The 23,811-nt window shown below is 41.1% G+C and overlaps 1 protein-coding gene across 1 annotated transcript in view; it reads right to left on the reverse strand.

Moving 5' to 3' along the window:
- Positions 1-23,811, reverse strand: part of DYNC2H1 (dynein cytoplasmic 2 heavy chain 1) — a 372,682-nt gene that overhangs the window by 185,300 nt on the left and 163,571 nt on the right. The window contains exons 68-70 of the mRNA XM_034758872.1: positions 13,842-13,976; positions 12,799-12,942; positions 6,075-6,164 (exon numbers count right to left, since the gene is read on the reverse strand). Of these exons, the coding sequence (XP_034614763.1) occupies positions 6,075-6,164; positions 12,799-12,942; positions 13,842-13,976 (369 nt within the window). The remainder of the gene's footprint in view (positions 1-6,074; positions 6,165-12,798; positions 12,943-13,841; positions 13,977-23,811) is intronic.

Below are 23,811 nucleotides of genomic sequence, written 5' to 3' on the forward strand. Positions count from 1 at the left end.
GATTCAGGTTTGTCAGAAGTAATGAGATTCTCTGAAGAAAGGAACCTGGAAAGAGGTGGAGGGCTCTGATATCCTTCACCTGAACTTATAGTTAGGGTGGTGAGATGGAAGCTGTTGTGGTACTGAGATGATTGAAGGGGCATATCCCCTTTCAGAGGCACTGCAAGATACCAGTACTGGGTCATGAATGGCAGCCCTGTCAGTGTCTCACGGTGCCACGAGGGATCAGAAGGTGCCACTGTGGTAGTTGCTCTTGTGTAGGCACCTCCGAGCGGAACTGCTTCCTTGGTAGTGATGCTATGGTACCAGACTCAGTAGGAGACTCTACTATATCCTTACAGAGATGAGAGGTCTCCTAAGAGTGGGTCTTATATGATGATCTGCCTCTCTTCTTTATTTCCCTGCTGCAGGAGGCATGTTTCCTCTCTTTTGAAGTTTTATTGTCTGGGGTTGCAGACAAAGCAGCAACAGTGACCAAGGGTGTCTGTGCCATAAAGGCCAATGTACAGGGGAGGCAAACAGACACCTCAGGATCTAGGGCATACTCATTAGTATGAGCTTAAGTCTAGCCTCTCTGCTGTTTTTGGATCTGCCCTTAAAACCCAGACAGACCTTCATTTGGCAGGGGAAAAGGACCTACAGCAAGTCTCACAGGTCTTCAGCATAACAATTATGCTCCAACACCAAAACTTGGAGAAAAGGAGGAGCTGACCCCTCTCTTTGACCCACAAAAAATAAAGTGAAATAAAGGTATTATGAAAATAACTAATGCAAAAAGAGAAACAACTAAACCAAATAAACAAAACAGTCATTTACAAGTTAAGGAAGGAAGCTGAAAACAGCAGGCAGTAGAACTATCCACCTCAAGCTGCAGGTGACTGAGAAGGAACAGAGTGGTGCCTCCCTATATACTCTCTTTCAGAGCATGAGGCACCATTCTGCACAGGCACAGGCTCCCAAATACTACTTTGCAGTCTTCGGTTGAGAGTCCACAGGCACCCACAAATCCTCCAGTGGAGCATCCGTAGGAACATATATTTGAAGAATAACGGGGATAATCCCTCATCAATCCTGCCTGTAAGAAATCTAAGGCTTATGTTGGTTATGGTGTGAAGTCTTTCATGTTACTGTCCTTCCTCGGGTTGTGCTGGCTTTGCTGCCAACACAAGGATAAATTCACATCTTTGTTCCAGGCTGACTCTCAGAGCACGAACCACTGGAATGGTCTGGAGTGAATCTGTGCCCAGAGGACCTGGCCATTGCATCAAACCATTGTACCCAAAAGAGAGGGCACAAATTTCATTAGGGTGACAAGGTCCAAAATACAGGTGTCACTAGCTGGTCCACTTTCTGTAATCTCTCCTCTTATAAGAAATCCCTTCTCTGTTTTTGGTGTTTATCAGGGGCCCATATGGATCATTTCCTATGAGGGGATGAGAACAGGCTTCTTGTGGTTCAAATCAAAGAATGTATACCTGCATTCCAGCCTGTCTCAGGTCCATACTATTTGAGTATGCCTCTTTTTAATAATGTATATGTAGTATGTGTTCATTTTTTAAAAGTCAAAACTAAATAATCCAAAGAATGTCTGACTCATGTAATTTCCCAGTATGCAACTGCTTTTATTTTTATTGAAATCATCCTTTACTTAGAAATCATTTCATATAGAACAGTTTAGACGTTAAAACATCAGGCAATGTCATAGCTCAGCTGGAAATCAACTTATGAACTAGTTCATTTCTACCCCAAGCCACCATATAAATCCCAGTTTTTCCAGTAAATTCACATTTAATTCTAACATATAGCATTTTAAATTCATCCATAAACCCTGGCAAACCAAAGGGTCAGATGTGGTAACATCAGTGATCTTACATCAAAAGTAAATGATAATGATTCATTCTGATATCCTGAGGTTATGTTCCTAAACAACCATTTATCTTCTACACAGTACCATTTTGCGGAACTCAAGGTGAAAATTTTCAAAAAGAAGATAAACTATGCACATAGCCGTAAGTGTGGGATGATTAACAACATAAAAACAAAATTGTGGCATGGTTTTTAATTATTCCAGGATAAAGTAAAACTGAATGTCATTTGCTGTGCTATTTTACAAATACTCTACCCTTTCGAATTGTATTTTATAGAATGTATGTTTTCAGGCTGGAAAGTGGTTGAGATGTGCACATGAGAAAAAAAAAAGTTTGATTAATGATTTGCTGAGCTTCTCCTTAACAACTGCAAAATTCTATAGCTAAATGAGATAGAGACGAAAGTAAGTAACAACAGTGTTCCACATTCAACTGGGATAAAAACACCAATAACAATTACTAGTTTCTATGTGTGCCTCTGGCTCTTTATTTGAAAGCTTGTGGCTGGGCAAACAGCTGAGGCAGTGAGCTAGTGCTGAAGATGGGGCTTGGGGGCAGACATAAAGGCCTATGACTTGGTGGAAAAAAATAAGAAAAACAGGAGAGTTTTGATGGACCTCCCAAGAAAGCTCTAAAAAAAGAGTTTAAACTGTTGACACTGACAAGAGCCAACAATGAGACTCAATTCAAGAAATAACTGGATATCAAACTAATTTCAAAAGAATCAAGGTCAGCTGAGGTGGAAGTTGCATGAAACTTTTTCAGGAATGAAGACTAGGAGAGTTACATTAAAATCAAATGTAAACTGATGTCCTTTCTTAGAAATTAGTACATGGACTCTGAGCAGCAGGTGAACTTACTAAGCGAATACAAGAAAGCAGTCATATACAGTACAAAGAGTCAAAAGCATCCCAACTGAAACAATACCTGTGATAACATGGAAGAAACAAGAAAGTTAACTGTGGCATATAGGAGAAATAGCAAGAGCAGAGGGCAAACATCTGTGGAGTCTTTTGACCCAGCCACCAACAACAGGTATTTTATTCTTGGGAAGAAAAAAGAAGGGGACAGAAAAATAACAAAAGGAAACTAGAGAACTTAAATATGAACAGAAAACCCTGGGGATGATACTGGACAGCAAATTACATAAGAGTTGTGATTCAATAAGACAACAACAAAAGATGAATATAATTATGTAGCAATATGTTGCTAAGGAGATAGGTAATATTCCAGTCTCTATACAGTTCTGGAGTATGGCATTAAATTCTGTAAATCTCAGAAATATATTGACATATTGAAGGTAGTGAACAGAAGAGCAATTAGATAACCAGATAAAATTAAATCTTTGAAAATGTGGGCTAAATAACAGGAAAAACTGCCTAACAATGAGCTCTATTACTGTTTAGAATAGTTTCCCAAGAGAACTGATAAAAGATGCATTGCTTGGGACTTTTCAACAAAGTTTGGATCAAATACTAAAAAAATGTACCACAGGGAAAACAATCTAAGTGTACTATAGGAAAAAAGATGGAGCATGAGACCTAAGGGGTCATTTTCATCTCCAACATCTATGATTCTAATAAACAGGACAATTTAATTTTACTTTATATTAGTTGTGTTAACTAATATTATATGTGATTTATAGAAAAAAACATTGGCTTTCTTATACAGATTGTTAGGCAAGCCTAATCTGGAGCATTAGGTATTTATAATCAAAATATGTGGGTATTTAAATCATAATACAGAAAAACACCATAGCCAAAATAAGATATATCAAGTATATTTGGGATATAGAGGAAAAATATTAATATCGATTAATGCTGTAGCACAGGGCCTACAGGCCACAGGCCTGTAAGATATTTAGCTGAGGCAAACAAGGCCTCAGGCCTCAAGATATGCTGTCACGAGTAGCTAACCAATGAATGAGTCCATGTCACAAGATGAAACAGTTACAATAGATATGTTAATGCTGATATTTAGGAAATATATACTGTAATATACCATTTAATTCCATTTAAAATACGTTTGGGATTATTGCAGACATAGAGTGTCAGCAATGTATTTACCACAAGTTGTTATAGTGACTGAGTGACATAAATGTCACTGGAGAGAGGGATAGCTCAGTGGTTTGAGCATTGGCCTGCTAAACCCAGGGTTGTGAGCTCAATCCTTGAGGGGGCCATTTAGGGATCTGGTGCAAAAATCTGTCTGGGAATTGGCCCTGCTTTGAGCAGGGGGTTGGACTAGATGACCTCCTGGGATCCCTTCCAACCCTGATATTCTATGATAATGAGTATAAGAGGAATTAACAAGTTAACCTTTGAAAAACAGGCACCCCAAAATTAGTGGGGTGTGGAAGCATGGTAAAGGGATTGAAATTTTCATAAATATGTATGAACCTCAATGGGCATCAGCACAACAAATTATAAAAGTGTATTCCAGATTGCATGCCTTGGGAGACACCCATTGTTGATGATGAGGAAGATAATGACTGATTATTTGGGGTTTCCGAGCAGGAGATGTGAGTGAGGGCTGAACATTTGGTACTATTGCTCTATCTGCTGTTGTATTTCAGGGCTTGTGGGATTGTTCATCTGTTTAGTGGATTTGTTAATCAATGGACTGGTGATAAATTGCAAGTGTTTCCTGTGTGATCCTCAAGTCTCTCATTCTAATAATATTGGTAATAATCTTCCTGATCCTGTAGCCACTCAGGAGACTGAACCCTTATCGACCACTGTAGTTTAAGAGATTAATCAATAATCAATACACCAATCCATCAGTGAGGTTAAAACACTTCACCATGTTCAAATTGTCAGATTGGTTAGTCCATTTAAAAAAAAAACAATTTTATTAAAAAGTCTACTGTTACAAAAGGGGTCAATGATTTTTCAGTGTCTCTTCACTTCCTTTTCAGTCCACTGTGCCTAGCATACTAACATATAAAATCCTACTTTCTCTCTATTCTTAGATAGTCCAGTGGTGTCATATTGTTGTCAATTGACACAACAGCAAAAATTAACAGTGAGGCACGCTCTGGCATGTGGTTTAATACTATGTTGATTGCTGATAACCCAGAAGAGCTTTCATTAAAATAAAGAGCTAGCTTCATTCTAACAAAGGTCCATATGCTAAATCTTGAAAAATGCAGCTCAACACTTAAAGACTAATGTGCTTTCTAATTCCCTATTCACACCTTACTGGGTATATATACACATGTATAATCCTGTTTACACAACAGTATTAATTTTACAAAATAAGTGTTACAATCTAATTGTAAACATGCCTTGGGTACTAAGCAAATATTCCTTTAATGATCTACAACAGAGGAAAAATACTATTCAAGCTAAATAGAAAAAACAACACTGCACATATACAAAAAAGTTCATAAGGATGCTCAAGTAACTCAACCACTTTATCTTTCCTGTGTGCAGTAGAAGAATCTTAGGTTGCATCTACATTTCCAAATGTATTTCTACATTTTATTGCTGATCATCAGGGTGCTTTTAAAAAAACCTAAATATTTATAACTATTAATATTAAATTGTTGATTCTAAGCCACACTGTGTGAGATACTGTTAAGAATAAAATTCAAGCCAGTGAATTTTGTGTGTGTATATGTTTTTTTTAATTTTGTACGTGTATTATTGTTATTGTTGGTATTACTGTGGTAGTGCTGAAGAGTGAAAGGTTCCAATTAGGGATCAGGGACCTATTGTGCGGGACACTGTACAAGCCAACACACAAAACAAAAAAGATCCAAGAAGGATGGAGAGCCAAAGCCATTTCTGCCACTTCCTAAACAAGAACAATGTGTTTGATGGGGACAAACTTGTATCCTCTGCTGCAGTTCTGCAGAGGCTAGTGCAGCCTCAGCACTGAAAGAACCCCATGATCTCTGCATAGGGTTAAAAGAGTGACAGTACATGTAGTAGATTGCTGATGGGGCACAGAGCTCATTTTTTCTCCTAAAGCAGCCACAATGATGCTCTGTTTTGGTGTATTACCCTGCTGAAGAACAATTACATGATACAAAGCCAGCTCACAAAAGCTAATGCACCCATTACTCATACATACCCAGAATTTAGTATTATAGTATATACAGTGAACCAAAATACTGCATATCTGAAGCAGGCCAAGTTATGGTTGCTGTGAGAATAGAGTCTCACATTTAGTACAGAAAAGATCAAAGAAAATTCATCTTACCTTAAACAAGCAGCGACAGACATATTCATACACCATGTGTTTTAATGAGCTGATGAGAGACATAATTCTTTCTTCAGTATTTTCTGAATCCTGAAAAAAAGTTGAACATGAAAAGTTCAACTGGACAAAAACATGTATTTATGTATGTATGTGCAAATACTTAGAGTGCACAATGAGCACTTAGGGCTGAGGATCCAGCCCATGTGTTTAAAGTCAGACATCTAAAGAAGTGGTCTAATTTTCAGAGTTGCTGAGCACTCAGATTTCCTACTGAGATCACCTGCAGCCCCCAATGACTGTATTTAATGTCCCAAAACATAGATTTAGAGGTCTAAATTTAAGTACTCAGATATGAACATTCTGGCTTTAGTCATGGAAAATAGGCTGAATATTCAAAACATCTGTGACAAATTCCAGGGGATCTGAACCTGCAACCATTTGCACATAAACTATTACACTTCCCACTGCTCTACTCAGATACAACACCAAGGAAAATAGACTAAGCTGACAACCCAGGAGACTATGTCTCTAAACCACAGACCAGGCACATTGCAGGAAGCAATAGCACAAGTTTCTCCACACTGCCCCACCCATGTTTTAAACCAGCCTTGAAGGAACCACATCTAAGAATGAAAGAATAGTTAATTATCCATTCTCATTAAAACCTTGGTCTCCAATAGCCTTCATATGCTGATAGCTTGCCCTCACTGCTGACTTATTAATTATTATTATTATACATTTAAATTGCAGTTGCATCTAGACACTCAACCCAGGTTGGGCCACATTGTACCAGGCATTATACAAAACATCTAGAAAATGACCTAGCTCCCAAAGCATTTACTGTCTAAAAGACAAAAATAGCAGGAGGATGAAACAAACAAGGGTGTCAGGGTGAGGGTTGAGGAGATGGGGGTGTAATAAAAATAATAGTATCTGTACGGTTTTTGCCTAAGCAGCAGCAGTAAGCACAATTTGCACATGCTTAGCCATTATCAGGTTGCCGTGTACTGTAGGCATTATGAGGAAGGACTCGAAGAAGGATAATGTGGCTTTACGGATTGACTTAATGTGAAGTTTTCCCATATCTATAGGGCAACACAGGAGAAAGCTTGAAGACACTTGTCAGAGTAGTAGAAAAGCAGGTAATCAACTTTACAATAGGATATTAGGGTGGATAGGTAGTATGGTGCTAAATTGTGAAAGGTTTTGAAAATAAAGACAAGTTAGTGTTTGATGTTATGGAAAGAGGTGGGGCCAGTGGAGGATTGCAGGGAAAGGGCTTTATATAGTCAGAGTAATGAGCCAGCAAAATGATCTTAGCAGCAACATTTTGAATGACCTTGAAGGGATGGGAGGAGGTAAAGTTGAAAGCATCGAGGCCAGAGAGATTCAGAAATAGAGGTATGAGACATTCAAGGTTTGGACAAGAGTTTTGGAAGTGGCGGAGGGGAAGAGAGCAGAGAGAAAAGGTCAGATCTTGAAAATGTGGTTCAGGAAGAAGTGGCAGCATTTAGTCACAGCCTTAATTTGTGGGATTAATGAGAAGGCTGAGCTGAAGATGAATCCAAGATTACCGGCCTGAGCAACAGGGAGGGTGTTTGTATTATCCACCATGATAAACAGGGGAGAGAATGGGCTTGCGGGGACAGGAACTATGTTTTGGTCATGCTAGATTAGGTTGTATTCAAACTAGTGAAAGGTTCCATTTCCTCTTACTAAACTACTGAAACTTTTAGAACTCCAAGCCTTTGCTCCTTCCCTTATTCTGTCCCTTACTGGTAGAATTTGCTTTATTCACAGATTAGCTAATCACTGAAGAGCCTACATTTAAATAAATAAAACCTCAAGATTCCCTATAGTCAACCTTGCTTTTTCATATGTACTGTAATCTTAGCCAAAGAGCCTAAACTACAAAAAAAGAGGTTACTTAGGTGGTGCAGTAACTAGAGTTCTTCAAGATGTGTTCCCTTCAGGTGTAACCTACGCCCTATGCTTTTGATCAGAGATTTCTGGTAGCAGTACCCATTCAGCCCGTGCATATGCCTCACACATCCTTGTGGCCCAGGCCTAGGCTACATGGGGCTGTGTCGGTGAACCATCCTCTGTTCCTTCTCCACTGCAAAGTCCCACAGGGGAGGCTCTGAAACTGAGGGGAAGGCGGACAAGTATTGGAACACCCACAGAGACACCCATCTGAAAAAATTCCCATCACTGCAAAAAGTGAGTTACTGCTCCTTCAAGTGACTCCCAAGCAGCTCCCCACTAAAGAGGGGGAGGTTCAAAGCAGAGTCCAATACAGAAGAATTGCATTGCCTACATCAGCATCTGATCTTTCCCCAGGCACCAGGGCATAATGGTTAGAGAAAGTATGAACAAGAGGAAGTTGCCACTCCACAAATGTCTGCAATTGGTACATCCTTTAATATGGCCACAGATGTAGATAGTGCTCCCGTGAAATGTGTTATCACTCTCAGGGGAGGCTGAACATGAATTCTATTGTAACAGATCTTAATACAACCAGAGATCCACTTTGATAACCTCTATTTTGAAATTACTGAACTCTTGTTTCTGTCAGCAATGGATGCAAATAATCTAAGAGATCTTCTAAATGGTTCAGTCCTATCTAGATAGAAGGCTAATGCCCGCCTGACATCTAAGGTATGGAATATGGCTTCTTGACTAATCTGATGCAGCTTGGGGAAAAATACAGGAGATGAATAGTTTGATTAATATGAAATCCTAAAGACACCTTAAGTAAAAATCTTGGATGAGTCCATAGTGACACTTTCTGTCTGGTGAATAACATAAATATTGGTACTGCCATTAGAGCCCCCAATTCTCCAACTCTTCAGGGAGAAGTGATAGCTACCAGGAAGGCTGTCTTCAAATGATAAATCTGATAGAAAACACATAGCTAATGGCTCAAAAGGATGTTTCACAAGGCAATTAAGGACTAGGTTCAGGTCCCAGCTAGGAGTAGGATCTCTGACTTGTGGGGAGATATTTGAAAAACCTCTTAGGAATCTTGTTATAGTTGGGTGAGCAAAGAGTGAAAAACCCTCTAGGGGTGCGTGAAAAGCTGTTATTGCTATTAAGTGAACCTTAATGGAATTCATAGAAAGACTGGATGTTTTCTAACTGGTAATCCAATATCTTAAGAAGAAGAGAGCGAGTTGGCGAAATCTGATAAAGATAATATTGTTTTTGTTTCTGGAGGTAAGTATTTCTTATAGATTCTTTTCTGCTATTTAATACAATGTGTTGTACCTCTGACAAACAGGATATCTCTATTCCTGAGAGCCATCAAGGAAACATATTTGGAGCCCTAGAAGGATCCTGTCAACGGGGGTGAAATGTTCAATTGGCATCCTAAGTCAGTAGGCAAGGACCAATTGGAAACTGCTGTGAAGAATGAGAGGTCAGTCTCACTAGACAGGAATACCAAACTTGTCTTGGCCATGTTGGTGCTATCAATGAGACTCTGGCCTGATTTTGTTTGATCTTGCTGAGAACCATTAACAGTAACGGTGTTGGTGGATACATGTAGAGAAGTCCCTTCATCCATGAGATGAGAAAAGCATCCCTCAGGGACTGGGGATTAAGACTTCCTCTGGAGAAATACCTGATGCAATTTGCGTTGGCTGCCATGGCAAACAGAGCGATCTCCAGGAAACCCCAGGCTAAGAACATCTTGTGGAAGATTTGGGAGTTCAGTTCCCAATCATAATTTAGAAAGAAATGAATGTTGAGGTTGTCTGTCCTGGTGTTCTGAATATCATAGAATCATAAAGATTAGGGTTGGAAGAGACCTCAGGAGGTCATCTAGTCCAATCCCCTGTCCAACTAAACCCCAAATATGTGTGAGGTAATAAGCTGAGATGACTATCTGGTTGGCTATGCACCAATTCCAGAGTTTTATCAATTCAGCACAGGGAGATTGGGAATATTCTCCTCCTTGACAGTTGATATAATACATGCAAGCCACATTGTCTGTCATTACCCTTACTGACTTGGATCTGATTAGAGGTAGAAAGTGTATGCAAGCATTTTTGACTGCTCTCAATTCCAAAAGATTGATGTGGAGAAGCTGCTCTTATAGTGACCATTTGACCTGCACCTTATGAGGGCCCAGATGTGCCCCCCAAACCAAAAGTGAAGCATCAGATATTATCACTCTGGTAGGAGGATTCTGAAAGAATGGAACACATGCACAGGTTTTTGTCAGGTCCTTCCACCAGCTGAGTGAACGTAAAAACCAATTGGGGAACAGACAGTAACTAGCATAGGCGCTACTTCCTTGGTTTGAAGCCATCCCTGTAGACCTCGGAGATGTAATCTGGCATGCTGCACTACAAAGATGCAAGTTGGCACGTATCCCAGCAGTTGAAGATAAGTTACTTGAGGAGAGCCCTGAATCTTTGAGATGAAATTCACTAATGCAAGAAATCTGCTTGAAGAGAGATACATTCTGCCTGTCACTGTATCCAGGGGGGTTCCTATGAAGTTTAGACACTGTAGTGGAGTCACAAGGACTTTTTGAGGTTGATTTGAAGGCCCAGGCTGTGAAACAGAGAACATGTCATTTTACTAACACTAACACTTGCATTCTCTGATCAAGAATTATATCCAAATGACACACGTGATCAGCAATTACTACCAGAATCTCTGGGAGTACTCATGGGACAGAAGATAGGCTGAAAGGCCGCAACTTGGAGAGTAGTGCTTGTTGTTGATTAGAAAACGAGGAACCCTATTGTGTGAAGGGTGAATAGCGACATGAAAATATGCATCTTTTAGGTCAACAGTCGTGAACCAATCTCCTAAATCTAATGAGGGAATTATTGCTGCAAGAGTCGTCATCATGAATTTCTGTTGTTTTACATATCTGTTTAGAGACCTGAGGTCTAAAACTGGCCTTCACCCTCCCTTCTTTTTGGGAATCAGGAAGTATTTTGAATAAACTCACCTTTTCTGTGCTGTACGGGAATTGGTTCTATTGCTCCTAAACATATAAGTGAGGCCACCTCTAGTGCCAGCAATGGATTGTGATAGAGCTATGCGGAGGATGAATGGGTAGGAGGGATAGACTTGAAATCAATAGTGTAATCAGATATTATGACTTCCAAAACCCATTTGTCTGATGTTACATTCTCCATGCAGCCTAAAAATGGGAGAGGCAGCATCCATGAGGAGGGTATGATGTTGCAACTGTAAAACCCTGTTGATTGAATGGGTGTGATTCTTGATCAAGCCACCAAAACTGTCGCATGGAGGTTGTAAATGGCTGAGAAGATGTAGCTATAGCTGAAAGAGGTTTTGGTTTTAGACTATCTTGGTCTCTTGGTTGCAGGTTCAGATGGTCTATGATAAGTTGCATATGGGGCTGGGTGTGCTCTTTGTGGCATCTGAGACCTAGTCAATCTCCTCTTATTTACAGGAGTATACATACTTATGGATCACAGCAGAACTCTCAAGTCCTTTAAAGTGTGGAGAGATCTAGTCATCAAGTCTTGCAACTGCAAAGGGGAGGTCTTTGATGGCACTCTGGACCTCTCTGGGGAAGCCTAATACCTGGAGCCAAGACACTCTTCTCATGACCAGAGTGATAGATATAGACCATGCTGCAGTATCTGCAGCATTCAAGGAGGCCTGGAACAATGTCTTTGCCAGGAACTGACCACGTTGTATAATGGCCTTTAATTGGTCACAATGTACGTCTAGCAAGTGCTCAATAATGCAATTGAATTTGTTGCAATTTAAATAGTCTTATATGGCTCTGAGTGCCTAATGGTTCGCTATTCTGAAGTGTGGCTAAAGAGGGTAAGATTTGTGTCCTGAAAGATCAAGCTTCCTGTGATCCTTAGTGTACGGGGCGGACTTTGAGCTATGTTGTCTGCCTTGTTCATTAATGGTCTCAACTACTAGGGAATTCAGAGCCAAGTGAGAAAATACAAACTCCAATTCCATGACAGGGACATAATACATTTTATCTGCCCTCTTGCAGGTAGGCTGGGGTATGCCAAACTTCATTGACTGGAACGGCAATTCTCATAGATGTCAAAGTGTGTAAAATATCTAGAAATTTATGATGGGACTCTAGAACCTCCTCTAAGCGTGTCAGCAATTTGCCTAATCAGGTCCCAAAACTGTCTGAAGTTATCCATCATAGAAGATGGTGGAAGCATCACAGTTTCATCAGGCAATGAGGAGGAAATATTAGTAAGAGGTGTCACCTCCTTATTCAGCCTTGCTTCTTGAAGGTCACCTCTGGCATAGGTGGCAGAAGAGGAGTTTGAGGAGAATGGACCCTTCTCTTTTCCTTTCCACTGCGAAGACCTCATAGCAAATTGTTGATCATAGATCACCCATGGTCCCAGCAGGGAGCACAAGGATGTGTGAGGCACATGCCTAGGCCCAACGGGCACAGCTACTGAAAATCTCTGATCAAAGGCACAGGGGGCAGGCGCATCTGATATGGAGCACCCACAAAGACACTACTCAAAGAAGAATGGATGTTACTTGATTTTGAGTGTTGCAACAAGGATATGACTCCTACATACTGAAAGTAAATACATATATTTGGAATGTATAATGTATAGCAGTACAACATGTCCATATTAATGTTATGTTTAATCTAAACATCTAAAGCACCTACAAATTTTTAAAAACCACAAGCATATTGATCCCTCTCCAGCATTCACAGCTTCAAAAAAACAGGACATACCTGCTTGCTTTGCAAAGCCCTTTGGAAAAGTCGTAGGAAAGCAGCCAAACTAAAACGGTACATGTTATTAATTTTGGACAAGTCAGAGATAATAAAGTACATCTTGCTGGCACTCTCAGCTAGAGGGAGATAGGCATCTCTCTCCTGTGGATAAAAAGAAAAAATACTCAGGATCAGTACTCTACTGCCATCTAAGGGTCACTGAATAAATACTTGTTCAACCTAGCAAAAAACCACTCAAATGCATTCTACAACTTCAGAATGTACCATAACCAATTACATTAAAATCAAAGATATTTTGGTTCCTAACATATTTTAAGCTCTACTACACTAAAAAATTAATCCACATACAAATATGAATTAACCAAGTTAATTTGTGTTTCTAGAATTAAAACACATTTTCATTTAATTTAATTTTATTTGTACTCTTATTATAAGCCCTATATATAGGGCATATAATCCAGGCCTTTACATTAATTCCAGTTTGAAATCTGGCATAAAACATGTTAGTTCAAAATAACTTTTCTATTCTTTTCATTTTAAACATTTTTTTATTTTAAAAAGATTGTTTCAGTTATGTATTCATTCAAGAAGTGTAAAACAGATAAAGTGTAACAATTAAAAATGCTTTTGGTGCTTGTATATCTGAAAATATCCCTTACTTCAAAGAAAGAAATAAGCACAGCATTATCCTAACACATGTAGATGCATGCATGAAATCTTGGCTCCATTTAAATCAATGGCAAAACTCCCATTGACTTCAGTGGGACCAGGATTTCACCTCTGATTTGTTCATGTCCATCTTTAAACATCAGACACAATAAGTGCTCTCATTTTAGCATTAGACATGTAGCAAAATAGCAAGTAGAATAGTACAAAAAATAAGAACCGATCAACTAAAGCGGAAAATAATGTATGTAGGAGATAATCCCTATATATTACAGGGCTGGTCCATGGACATCAACAGGATTACACAGGAGCAATAATGTTATTTCTGACATTGAAAAAATAATAAAAATAAACATTTTAAGAAAAGACATCACCTGATCAAGAGAAATCTGAAGTTTGTGAGACTCAGCAAGAGATTCTTGGATGAGTGCACTACTTGCTTTGGTCTGATTCAAAGATTCAATCAGATCCTTATTTTCAAGTAGGTTGCCTTGTGATGTTGCAAGAGTCTGAAAAAATTAAAATTAAACTTGAGTAATAAATTAACTCATAAGTTTACACTTCAGGAAACTGTGCATTGTATAGATGGAATATGATGCTGATACCAATACCAGAATTTATCTTGAGAAATTACTTTTACCTTTGCAGGTGCCTCTAACATGTTTGTTAGTCTTGGAACAGATAAAAAGCATATTAGAGATAAGATGGTCAGTCTGAAAACTGAAGTGTTATGTTGGTGCAGCAATAAAACATATGAACAATCTGCAGAAATTCGAGAGGCCCAGATTAGAGTTGCTAGCTTTTATTGGGCTTATAAAAAAAGATGGCCTCATAGCCAGAGTCTTATCCACTCCCCCCTAAAAGGCGGATCTGAGACTCAGATGCAGGAATTATTTAACAGCTTTCCTTTTATAATTTTAACCTGCAGTTGGCTGGCTTTTATAATCTTGCAGATTCCAAGGAAGTTTCTACCTAGCTCCTTTCTCTGTAAAGACACTCAAGTGTCTTTAGATTTACTCCTCCTCTCTCCCAACTGCAGCTACTGTGATTTACTAGCAACTAAGAAAGTCAGAGCATGAGATTGTGGAACACTTTTGGCAGCTTCTGAGAGCACAAGTGCAGTGAGGCTGCATCTACACTGCAAAGCAATAGGGCTTGAACCCTGGGTCCCAGCTTGACTCAGGCTCAGACCCTCCACCCCTGTGGGATCCTGGGAGCCTGGGTCCAAGCCCTGGGTTAGCATGATTTATATGTAGACAGAAGGGGTTAGGCATGAACCCTGAGTTTGAACCCTGGGCTTACATTGCTGCATAAATACACCCTAAGCGGAAATCTGAGCATCCAATTGGCATGTGTTCCATAGGAATAAGAGGATGGGCCTCTCCAAAGAGCCCATAAAACTCTTGTATATAAAACTGAGGTCACCATGTGCTCAAGAAAACTGATTGAACCCAACAAGAAACTGCAGAATCTTAAGAGCAACTGCTGCGCAGAAAGGACTCTCCCCCATCCCAGGGTGAACAGGAAAAGAAGTGGTGAGATTTCATTTCAAAGACTATTTCCCCTTCTATTCTTTAACATAAAAATAACTGTAGGTTATCTTGATAAGTCTACACACACTCTAGTGAGACCTCAAGCAAGCATATATTAGCTTTTAACTCCTTTATATGTCTAAGCAAATTGGCCTAGAGAGACTGAAAACAATAACTGTAAGCAATTGTTTTTAATATTCTAAACGTGTCCACTTTTGGATCAATCTAGTCAAAAAGTACTAACCACAGTGCCTTAAAGACAAGTGAATCATTGAAAGTGTGATCAATGTGTTAAGAATTGAGAATTTCTGATCATAAATAAATGTAATAAAAAATCTTGGTAATTTGCATTGTTCCTTGATATAACTGCTGAGCCTCAACTCTAGTCTATGGTAATTGCTTGCAAGACTGTACTGAGTGTGTAATACATGCCTAGAAGATTGGTATTATCTACACATGAGTGATGAACAGTGGTTGGATACTAATGTGGTTCTGGATGAATTAATATATTGTTGGTTGATTAAGAATAAGCAAGTGTCCTGATTTGAGAAATATTATTCAAGTTAAAAGTTGACCTAAAAGAATCCAGTATTAAAAGTAGCAACACTCCCTGGACTCAATAAAAAGGGGTTATTCTATTAATACTATTCAATTAGCAAACAAAGTTTGTTAGATATCAACTCTAACTAGCAAATTCATAAACTGATCCCCCTTTCGGGCTTACAGAGGTAAGTAAATGGACAGTGGAAGGATATTATTTACTTTTTTTAAAGAGAAAGTTACTCACCTTGTGCAGTAATTGAGGTTCTTTGAGATGGTTGTCTCTGTGGGTGCTCCACTTTAGGTGTCTTGGTGCCCTGCACTTCTAATCAAAGATTTGTAGTAGCAGTGCCTTGGTTGGCCACTCATGTGCGGCAGCTGTCTCGCGCCGCCCCGAGTGCCTACCTAGTGTGCACAGCCAATCGTCCCCCAGTTTCTTCTCTATCCATAGAATCAGTGTGAAACTCTGAAGTAGAGGGGAGGGGGGGATAGTGGAGCATCCACAGGGACAACCATCTCGAAGAACCTCAGTTACTGCACAAGGTGAGTTACCTTCTCCTCTTCTTTGAGAAAAAGGTGACTGTTGAGCAGTGCCCCTCAGTAGAGGGGAGGGGCTTCAGAGTTGGTTTATGTATGGTGGATAGCACTGAGAGTCCAAACTGAGCATCTGCAGTTGATTGTTGTTCTAAAGCATAGTGTTTAGTAAAGGTATGGGCTGATGCCCAGGTAGCTGCTTTGCAAATGTCCAGTATTAAATGATGGACACATTGTTGAGAAAGGCCACAGCTGTCGACATTGCTCTGGTGGAGTTTGTGCATACTCCAGAGGGAGCTGTCAGATAGTGGTTGTGGTAACACAACTGGATACATGTCGATATAGATTTGAATAGTCTTTGTTTGGATATAGTTTGACCCTCTGATCATTCTGTTGTGGAGAAAAAGAGTCTGGATGATTTTCTAAATGTTTTTGTTCTTTCTATATAGAACACTAGAACTCTGTGGACATCTAACGTCTGAAGGGAGGCCTCCCTGCTGTCTGTGTGTGGTTTCGGGAAGAATACACCTAAGTAAATGGGATGATTTAAATGGAACGTCGATGCGACCTTGGATATGAATTTAGGGTGTGGTCACAGAATTACTTTGTCTTTGAGGAATGTGGTGCAAGGTGGTTATGCAATTAGAACACCTAGTTCTCCCACCCTTCTTGTTAATGTGATGGCTACTAGGAAGGCCACCTCCATAGATAAGTGTAACAATGAAAAGGTTGCAACTGGTTCAAACAGTTGCCCATGAGAGCATGGAGAAGAAGGCTGAAGTCCCACATAGGGGTCAGGTCTCTTAGTGTGGGATAGGCCGTTATCTATGCCTTTAAGGAAGCATTTAGTCAATGGATGAGCAAATATTGTGGATCCGTCCACCTTGGTGTGGAAGGAGGTGATGGCAGCCAAATGTACTCTGAGTGAGTTGGTGGATACCCAGATTTTTTAAGTGCCAGTATATAATCGAAGATTACAGGGTAATGGGGCCAACTGTGGAATAATATGGTTGTCTTGGCACCAAGTACAGAATCGGTTCAGCTTATGCGTATACATCTTTCTTGTCATTAGTCTGTGGCTGTTCAGTAGTATGTCTTGTACTTCAGTAGAACATTCCCTCTCGAGCCCTTTCATCCATGGAGTAACCAGGCCTTGAGGTGGAGTATGGGGTGACAGATACGTCCTGCATCCTGTGTCAGCAGATGAGGCACTAGGGGAAGAGTTCATGCTGGTTTCACTGCCATCTGTCTCAATTATGGAAATCATGTTTGTCTGGCCCATGCTGGTGCAATGAGAATGACCCTGGATTTGTCTTGCCTAATCTTGTGAAGGATGCAACTCAGCAATGGGATTGGAGGGAAGGCATACAATAGTGGAGCTTCCCATTTCAAAAGGAAGGTGTTGCCCCAGGAGTTGTGCCCCAATCCGGCCCGGGAGCAGTACTGTGGACACTTGGCATTGTGGGCAGTAACAAATAGGTCTATTGTGGGGAATCCCCATTGTCTGAATATAACTTTGAGGATTCCGGGAACCATCTTCCACTCATGGGTTTGGGAGAAGTCTCTGCTTAGTTGATCCATTGTTGCGTTCTGGTGTCTGAGCAAATAGGATGCCAGAATGCGTATGTTGTTGGTGATGCACCATTGCCAGAGCCGAACTGCTTCTGAACAGAGGAGATAAGATCGACCCCCCCTTGGCAGTTTATATAGTATATAGTTGCTAGATTGTCCGTGAGAATCTTGATGGTCTTGTTGCGTATTAGAGGAAGAAAGTGCTGGCAAGCATTTTGGACTGCCCTTAACTCCAGTAAGTTTATGTGGGGATTGGATTCTGCTAGTGACCAGTGACCCTGGATGGTATTGTCATGTAAGTGTGCCCCCCAACCCAGGAGGGAAGCCTCTGTGGTGATGGTCATAGATGGCGCTTTTTATAGGAAGGGGACACCTGAGCATGTCCACCATGTGAGCAAGTCCTTTACTCTGCGGGACATTGTGAGACGTCTGTTTGAGGGAGTGTCTGTGCGGAAAATGGACTATGTGGAGCCAGGCCTGTAAACATCTCATGTGGAGCCTGGCATATTTTACAACAAATGTAGTCGCCATGTGCCCCAAAAGTTTTAAGCATGTTCTGGTGGATGTTTGTCAGACGCCCCTCACTGTTGTAATTAGATTGGTTAAGGTGAGAAAGTGTTGTTGGGGTAATCTCGCTGTCACGTTGAGACAGTTGAGATGTGCCCCTAAAAACTCTCACTGTTGTGTAGGTATCAGGGTGGACTTCTGAAGATTTATTTGTAAGCCCAGGGCCGTAAAAAGGGTTATTGTCATGTGAGTGGCGCTTGTTGCTGCCTGATGCGTTGCTGCCTTTAGAAGGTAGTTATCTAAATAGGAAAGATCATCACTCCCTGCCTGCAGAGGTGAGCAGCCACAATGGCGAGAACTTCGGAAAACACCCTTGGAGCGGTGGACAGGCCAAAAGAAAGCACTCTGTATTGGAAATGTTGTTTCCCTAGGGTGAAGTGCAGAAATCATCTGTACGCCGGGTGGATGGTAACATGAAAGTAAGAGTCTTGTAGGTTGAGAGCCAAGAGCCAATCTCCTTTCTCCAATGCCGGAATTATTGTGGATAGAGTCGCCATTTTGAAAAGTTGTGTTCTCACTAACTTGTTGAATTTCCATAAATCCAGGACGGGACTCCACCTTCCAGTTTTTTTTTTCTGAGTGAGAAAATAATGGGAATGAAACCCTCTCCCCGTGTTGAACTGGTACAGGTTCCATGGCACCTAATTGTAGGTGATGGTTTATTTCCTGTTGTAACAGGTGCTCGTAAGAGGGGTCCCTGAGGAGGGACAGGGAAGGGGAATGAGTAGGTGGCATAGAAATAAAGGGGATGGAGTAACCCTGCTGGATAATTTCAAGAACCCATTTGTCTGTAGTGATGGTCTTCCAGACTGGGTAATATGGTGACAGACGGTCTCCAAATGGATTGGAGATAAGATGTAAATCCGGAATTAAGGAATGTGGGGTTCTCGTGTCCTCAACCAACACTTCAAAATGTTTGCCTGGAAGTAGATGGTTTAGACGTGGACAGCTGATCTTGGGGCTGCCGGCATTGGTCATAGTGTCATTGGGGTTGAGTGTATGAGGCAGTGCGGAATCGTGGATTGTAAATTCTGCCTTGTTTCTGTTTATTTGGAGGGACATAAATTCCAAGTGTCTTCAAGGTTGCCTGAGAGTCCTTTAAGGTGTGCAAGGACGCGTCGGTGTTGTCCACAAACAGTTTTTGGCCTCCAAAAGGTAAGTCCTCAACTGGGGCTTGAACTTCCCTTGGAAACCAGGACAGATGTAGCCAGGAAATGTGATGCGTGATGACAGACATAGCTATTGAATGTGCTGCCGTGTCTGCAGAATTGAGAGAAGCCTCAAGGGACGTTCTGGCGATGAGGGAACTCTCCACGATGTTAGCCTTATATTGTTCTCGTTTGTTATCTGGAAGCTATTCAATAAAAGTTGACATTTGAGAGAACAGGTTGCATGTGTATTTTGCCATTTAGGCCGAGTAGTTGGCTATGCAGAATTGGAGGGTAACTGATGAGTAGGCTTTTCACCTGAAAAGGTCTAACCTTTTCCAGTACTTGTCATAAGGGATGTTTCTAAATTGATGCTGTTTTCCCCTTTGATTAACTGCTTGTATCATGAGTTTGAGGTAGGGTGGGTGAATAAAAACTCAGTTCCTTTTGTACGGACATAATACTTCTTGTCAGATCTTTTACAAGAAGGTGAGGTTGTGGCAGGTGTCTGACAGATTATTTTTGCCGAATCCATTATGGCTGCATTAATAGGCAATGCAATCTTCACTGATGGGGATACCTGTACTATGAGTTTGTGCTAGGTCTCTGGTAGCTCTACTAGTGAGATGTCCAGGGATTCAGCTACTTGTTAAAAGAGGTCCTGGAAGGATTTGAAATCATCCCCCGAGGTGAGGGGGATGGAATTATTGTGTCATCTGGCGATGAAGACGAAATGTGGGTGGGTGTAAGGGTATCACCCTCAGGCGCATCTTCAGGTTCCTCTACCTCCTCATCCGAAGGAGCAGGTGCAGGAGGTGACGGGGAGCAAGTTGTTCTGGATCTAAGTGCATTGGGGGGGCCTGAGGTTCTGGGCCCTATATAATGCCCCCGGGTCCCAGTATGCCCAGTTGGGTGAAAGGCCATGGGAGGCGGTACCAATAGTGGAAGCTGCCAGCCTTATGCATCCATAGACATGCGGTGCTGAGAGTTTCCCAGTTTAGGTGAGGAATAGCAAGGGGTGTAGATCTCAGCCTCATCCTCTTCTTCCTCATCGCTGGAGAGAGGAGGAGCTGAGCCGACGGGAGTAGCAACCAGGGTTGGTCCCAGTCTCGCTGGGGTACCTTTGGTGCCGAATAGCAGAGTCCCAGGTGTTGAGGTAACAAGGAGGTCCACCAGTCTGATTAATTATTGTAGCACCAGGAGGATTAACACCAAAGACAGCAGCATGCTCTGGCTGGGAATCAGGGTGAGAGCTGTGGGTCCCGCTGACTTGCTGCATTGTGTAGGGGCAGCAGGTGCTGCCATTGCACTGCTCGGTGCCAAGGTTCTCTTTGGCTCCATCAGTGCCAAGCTGGAAGGCTTGGCTTTAGTGTACAGAGTGCATGAGAGCTAGCCTGCACCAGGTCTTTAACCCCTCAGGAAGTCTCAGGACTGGATGTTTCCAGTGCCTCATGGTCCAGCGCTCTCAGTGCCCTGGTACCGGGGCAGATTTTGACTTCGAGATTGCTTTTTTGGAGGTGAATCTTGCAGTGGCAAAGACTGAGACCGTTTATTTGCAGCCTTTTTAGGAGCAAACTCTTTAGTAGTCATTTTGGAGGTAGAACCCCTGTCAGACACTGCCTCTGTCTCTGTTGGCCAGGAGATGTCCTGGACTCGGGTTCAGAGGCTGGTATGAGGGATTTCTCCATCAGGAGTTTTAACTGGAGATCCCTGACCTTCCTCGTCCTAACGGTCAGTTTTTTGCAGTGGGGACACTTCTGAGCAATGTGTGTCTCCCCTAAGCACCGGACACACTGCGCGTGGCCGTCAGAGACCGGTACAGAGAGTCTGCAGGTCAGGCAGCGTTTAAAGCCAGGAGAGCCTGGAATACTTGAGAGGATATTAATTTTGAAGTAGAAATGGGAATAATCCCATTCTGTCCCTCTTCTTTTTTTCACGGGGAAAGGGAACAACTAGTAATTTTTTTTAATAAGATAAATAAGAAATAGGAGAAATACAGGAATAAGACGCTATTAGCTGGGGGGGGACCCAAAATAATATCTAATAATAATAATAATAATAATATCTAATAATATCTAAAGTTATAAGGGGCGCTGCTGTCGCTCCAACTCAAGCCAAAGGCGGTACTGAAGGAACTGAGGGACGGTTGGCTGCGCACGCTAGGTAGCCACTTGGAGCAGCATAAAACGGCTGCCACGCATGTGCAGCCAACCGGACCACTATTACTACAAATTGCTGATTACAAACACAGGGCGCCAAGACACTTAACTTGGAGCCCCCCTTGGGGCACTCTGTGACGTTGCACCCCATAATGCTTTATGGAAATATGCTTATGAATGTAAATATGATATGACTGGAATATGTTTTATGCTACGTATGCCATGTAACATATCTGCAAAGGTTATGATCTACTGAATACATTCATCCTATTTGTATGCATGTATCATTTTTGTATTCAAAGTTATGAATATTGGCTATGTACTTTTAAATAGCCTCAGTGAAGCAGTTGGTCAGCTTCCTGAGAAAAGACTATTCTCAGTAAGTGCCCAATCAAGAAACACTTAAGCCAACAATGAACTTGGAGATGCCAATCCACATCTGAGCTTTCCCAGGAATGTGGCTTGGCTGGTAAGGAACTCAGTCATGCATGGACATGTAACTTGCCCATGTGACTCCAAAACTCCATTTCTACACCGGGGGAGGGAGGGTGTCCACCCACAAGAGAAAGTCTATTTAAACCCCTGGGAGACCCCTCCATTTGGTCTTCAGCTGGCTCAAGAGACAGCCTCTCCACCCCCAAAGGATACCTGAAAGAAACTAGAACAAAGGACAGTAACCACAGGGGGTGTGAGTGATTGCTGGACCCAGACTAGAAGGAGACTAGTCTGTAAAAGAAAGCTTACTGGAACACCGCTGAGGGTGAGGTTTTGTCTGTATTCAGTTTTCTTACTGTATTAGGCATAGACTTGCGTGTTCTATTTTATTTTGCTTGGTAATTCACTTTGTTCTGTCTGTTACTACTTGGAACTACTTAAATCCTACTTTCTGTATTTAATAAAATCACTTTTTACTTATTATTTAACCCAGAGTATGCATTAATACCTGGAGGGAGGGCGCAAACAGCTGTGCATATCTCTCTATTAGTGTTATAGAGGGCGAACAATTTATGAGTTTACCCTGTATAAGCTTTATACAGGGTAAAACAGATTTATTTGGGGTTTGGACCCCATTGGGAGTTGGGTATCTCAGTGTTAAAGACAGCAACACTTCTTAAGCTGCTTTCAGTTAAGCCTGCAGTTTGTGGGACGTGGTTCTGTGTTTGTAGCCGGCAAGCATGTCTGGCACAACCAGGCAGGGTTCTGGTGTCCCAAGCTGGCAGGGAAGGCAGGGGCAGAAGTAGTCTCAGCACATCAGTTGGCGGTTCCCAAGGGGTTTTCTGTGATCCAACCTGTTACACATTCCTCGAATAAGAATGTCTAATTATCTCTAAATGCGTTATTTAATCTCACTATTTCTGGCACACTCTCTAGTCAGACAATACTGCAAAATTTGCCTCTTGCCAGGTAACTTTTTTATTCCCTTCTCCTAGCCCCCATGTGAAATCATAATTCAGACCTCATCACAGAACAAGTGTGACATACTTGCTCTAAGGTTCTAACTTCCCTTCTAAAATTACCTAATTAACAGCTTACAATATATCTGCAACTATAGTAATTATGTTAGTATTTACTGCAGTACGAAATTTTAATAAGAAACATGGCTGACTTGCAGTGACGTAGTCAACTTATCAATGTTTTCATTCCTATGTCTTTTTGAAAGGTTGACTGCATGTAATGGTACTGTTTAAAAAGTAAGTAATTAATAGGTTCTGTTACTTATCTACACTTTTTATCATCTTTTTTTCCCAAATTGCATTGTAAAAGGCTTCTGCTGACTTAAAAAAAATTCATAGCAGAATTATTCTCATGAATAATAATAATTAGGCAGATTTCCTCAAATCTATCAACAGCTCTAACAATATATCAAGAGAATACCAAAGAATGTAGGGATGTAACAGAATTAGTAGAACTTAAAATCAGTGAATAGAGGGCTGATTCTACTCTTACTGAAGCAAACGGTAAAGCCCCTATTGAATTAATGGTGCAGGATGATACCCAGAATGTCCAATCCAATTTCTCTTAAAAGCAACATAAAGATTTCTTTGACTTTAATAGGCAATGGAGCAGGCTCATATTCAGCAAGCCTAGTACAATAAAAGGCAATATAACCAGACTGTGATCTCCTTACTTCTAATAGTAAGCAGATACTCACAAGAGTACTGCCATTGATTTCAGTAGGATGACTCATACAAGAAACTGCTCACCGGTGGGAGTAAGGAGTTCACAATCTGGCACAAAGCCTTTATGGCTGAAAAGCGAGAGAAAATAAAATTCACTGTTTCCTAAAATGTA

Source organism: Trachemys scripta, chromosome 1 (genome assembly GCF_013100865.1).
Source record: "Trachemys scripta elegans isolate TJP31775 chromosome 1, CAS_Tse_1.0, whole genome shotgun sequence".
NCBI lineage: Eukaryota > Metazoa > Chordata > Testudines > Emydidae > Trachemys > Trachemys scripta.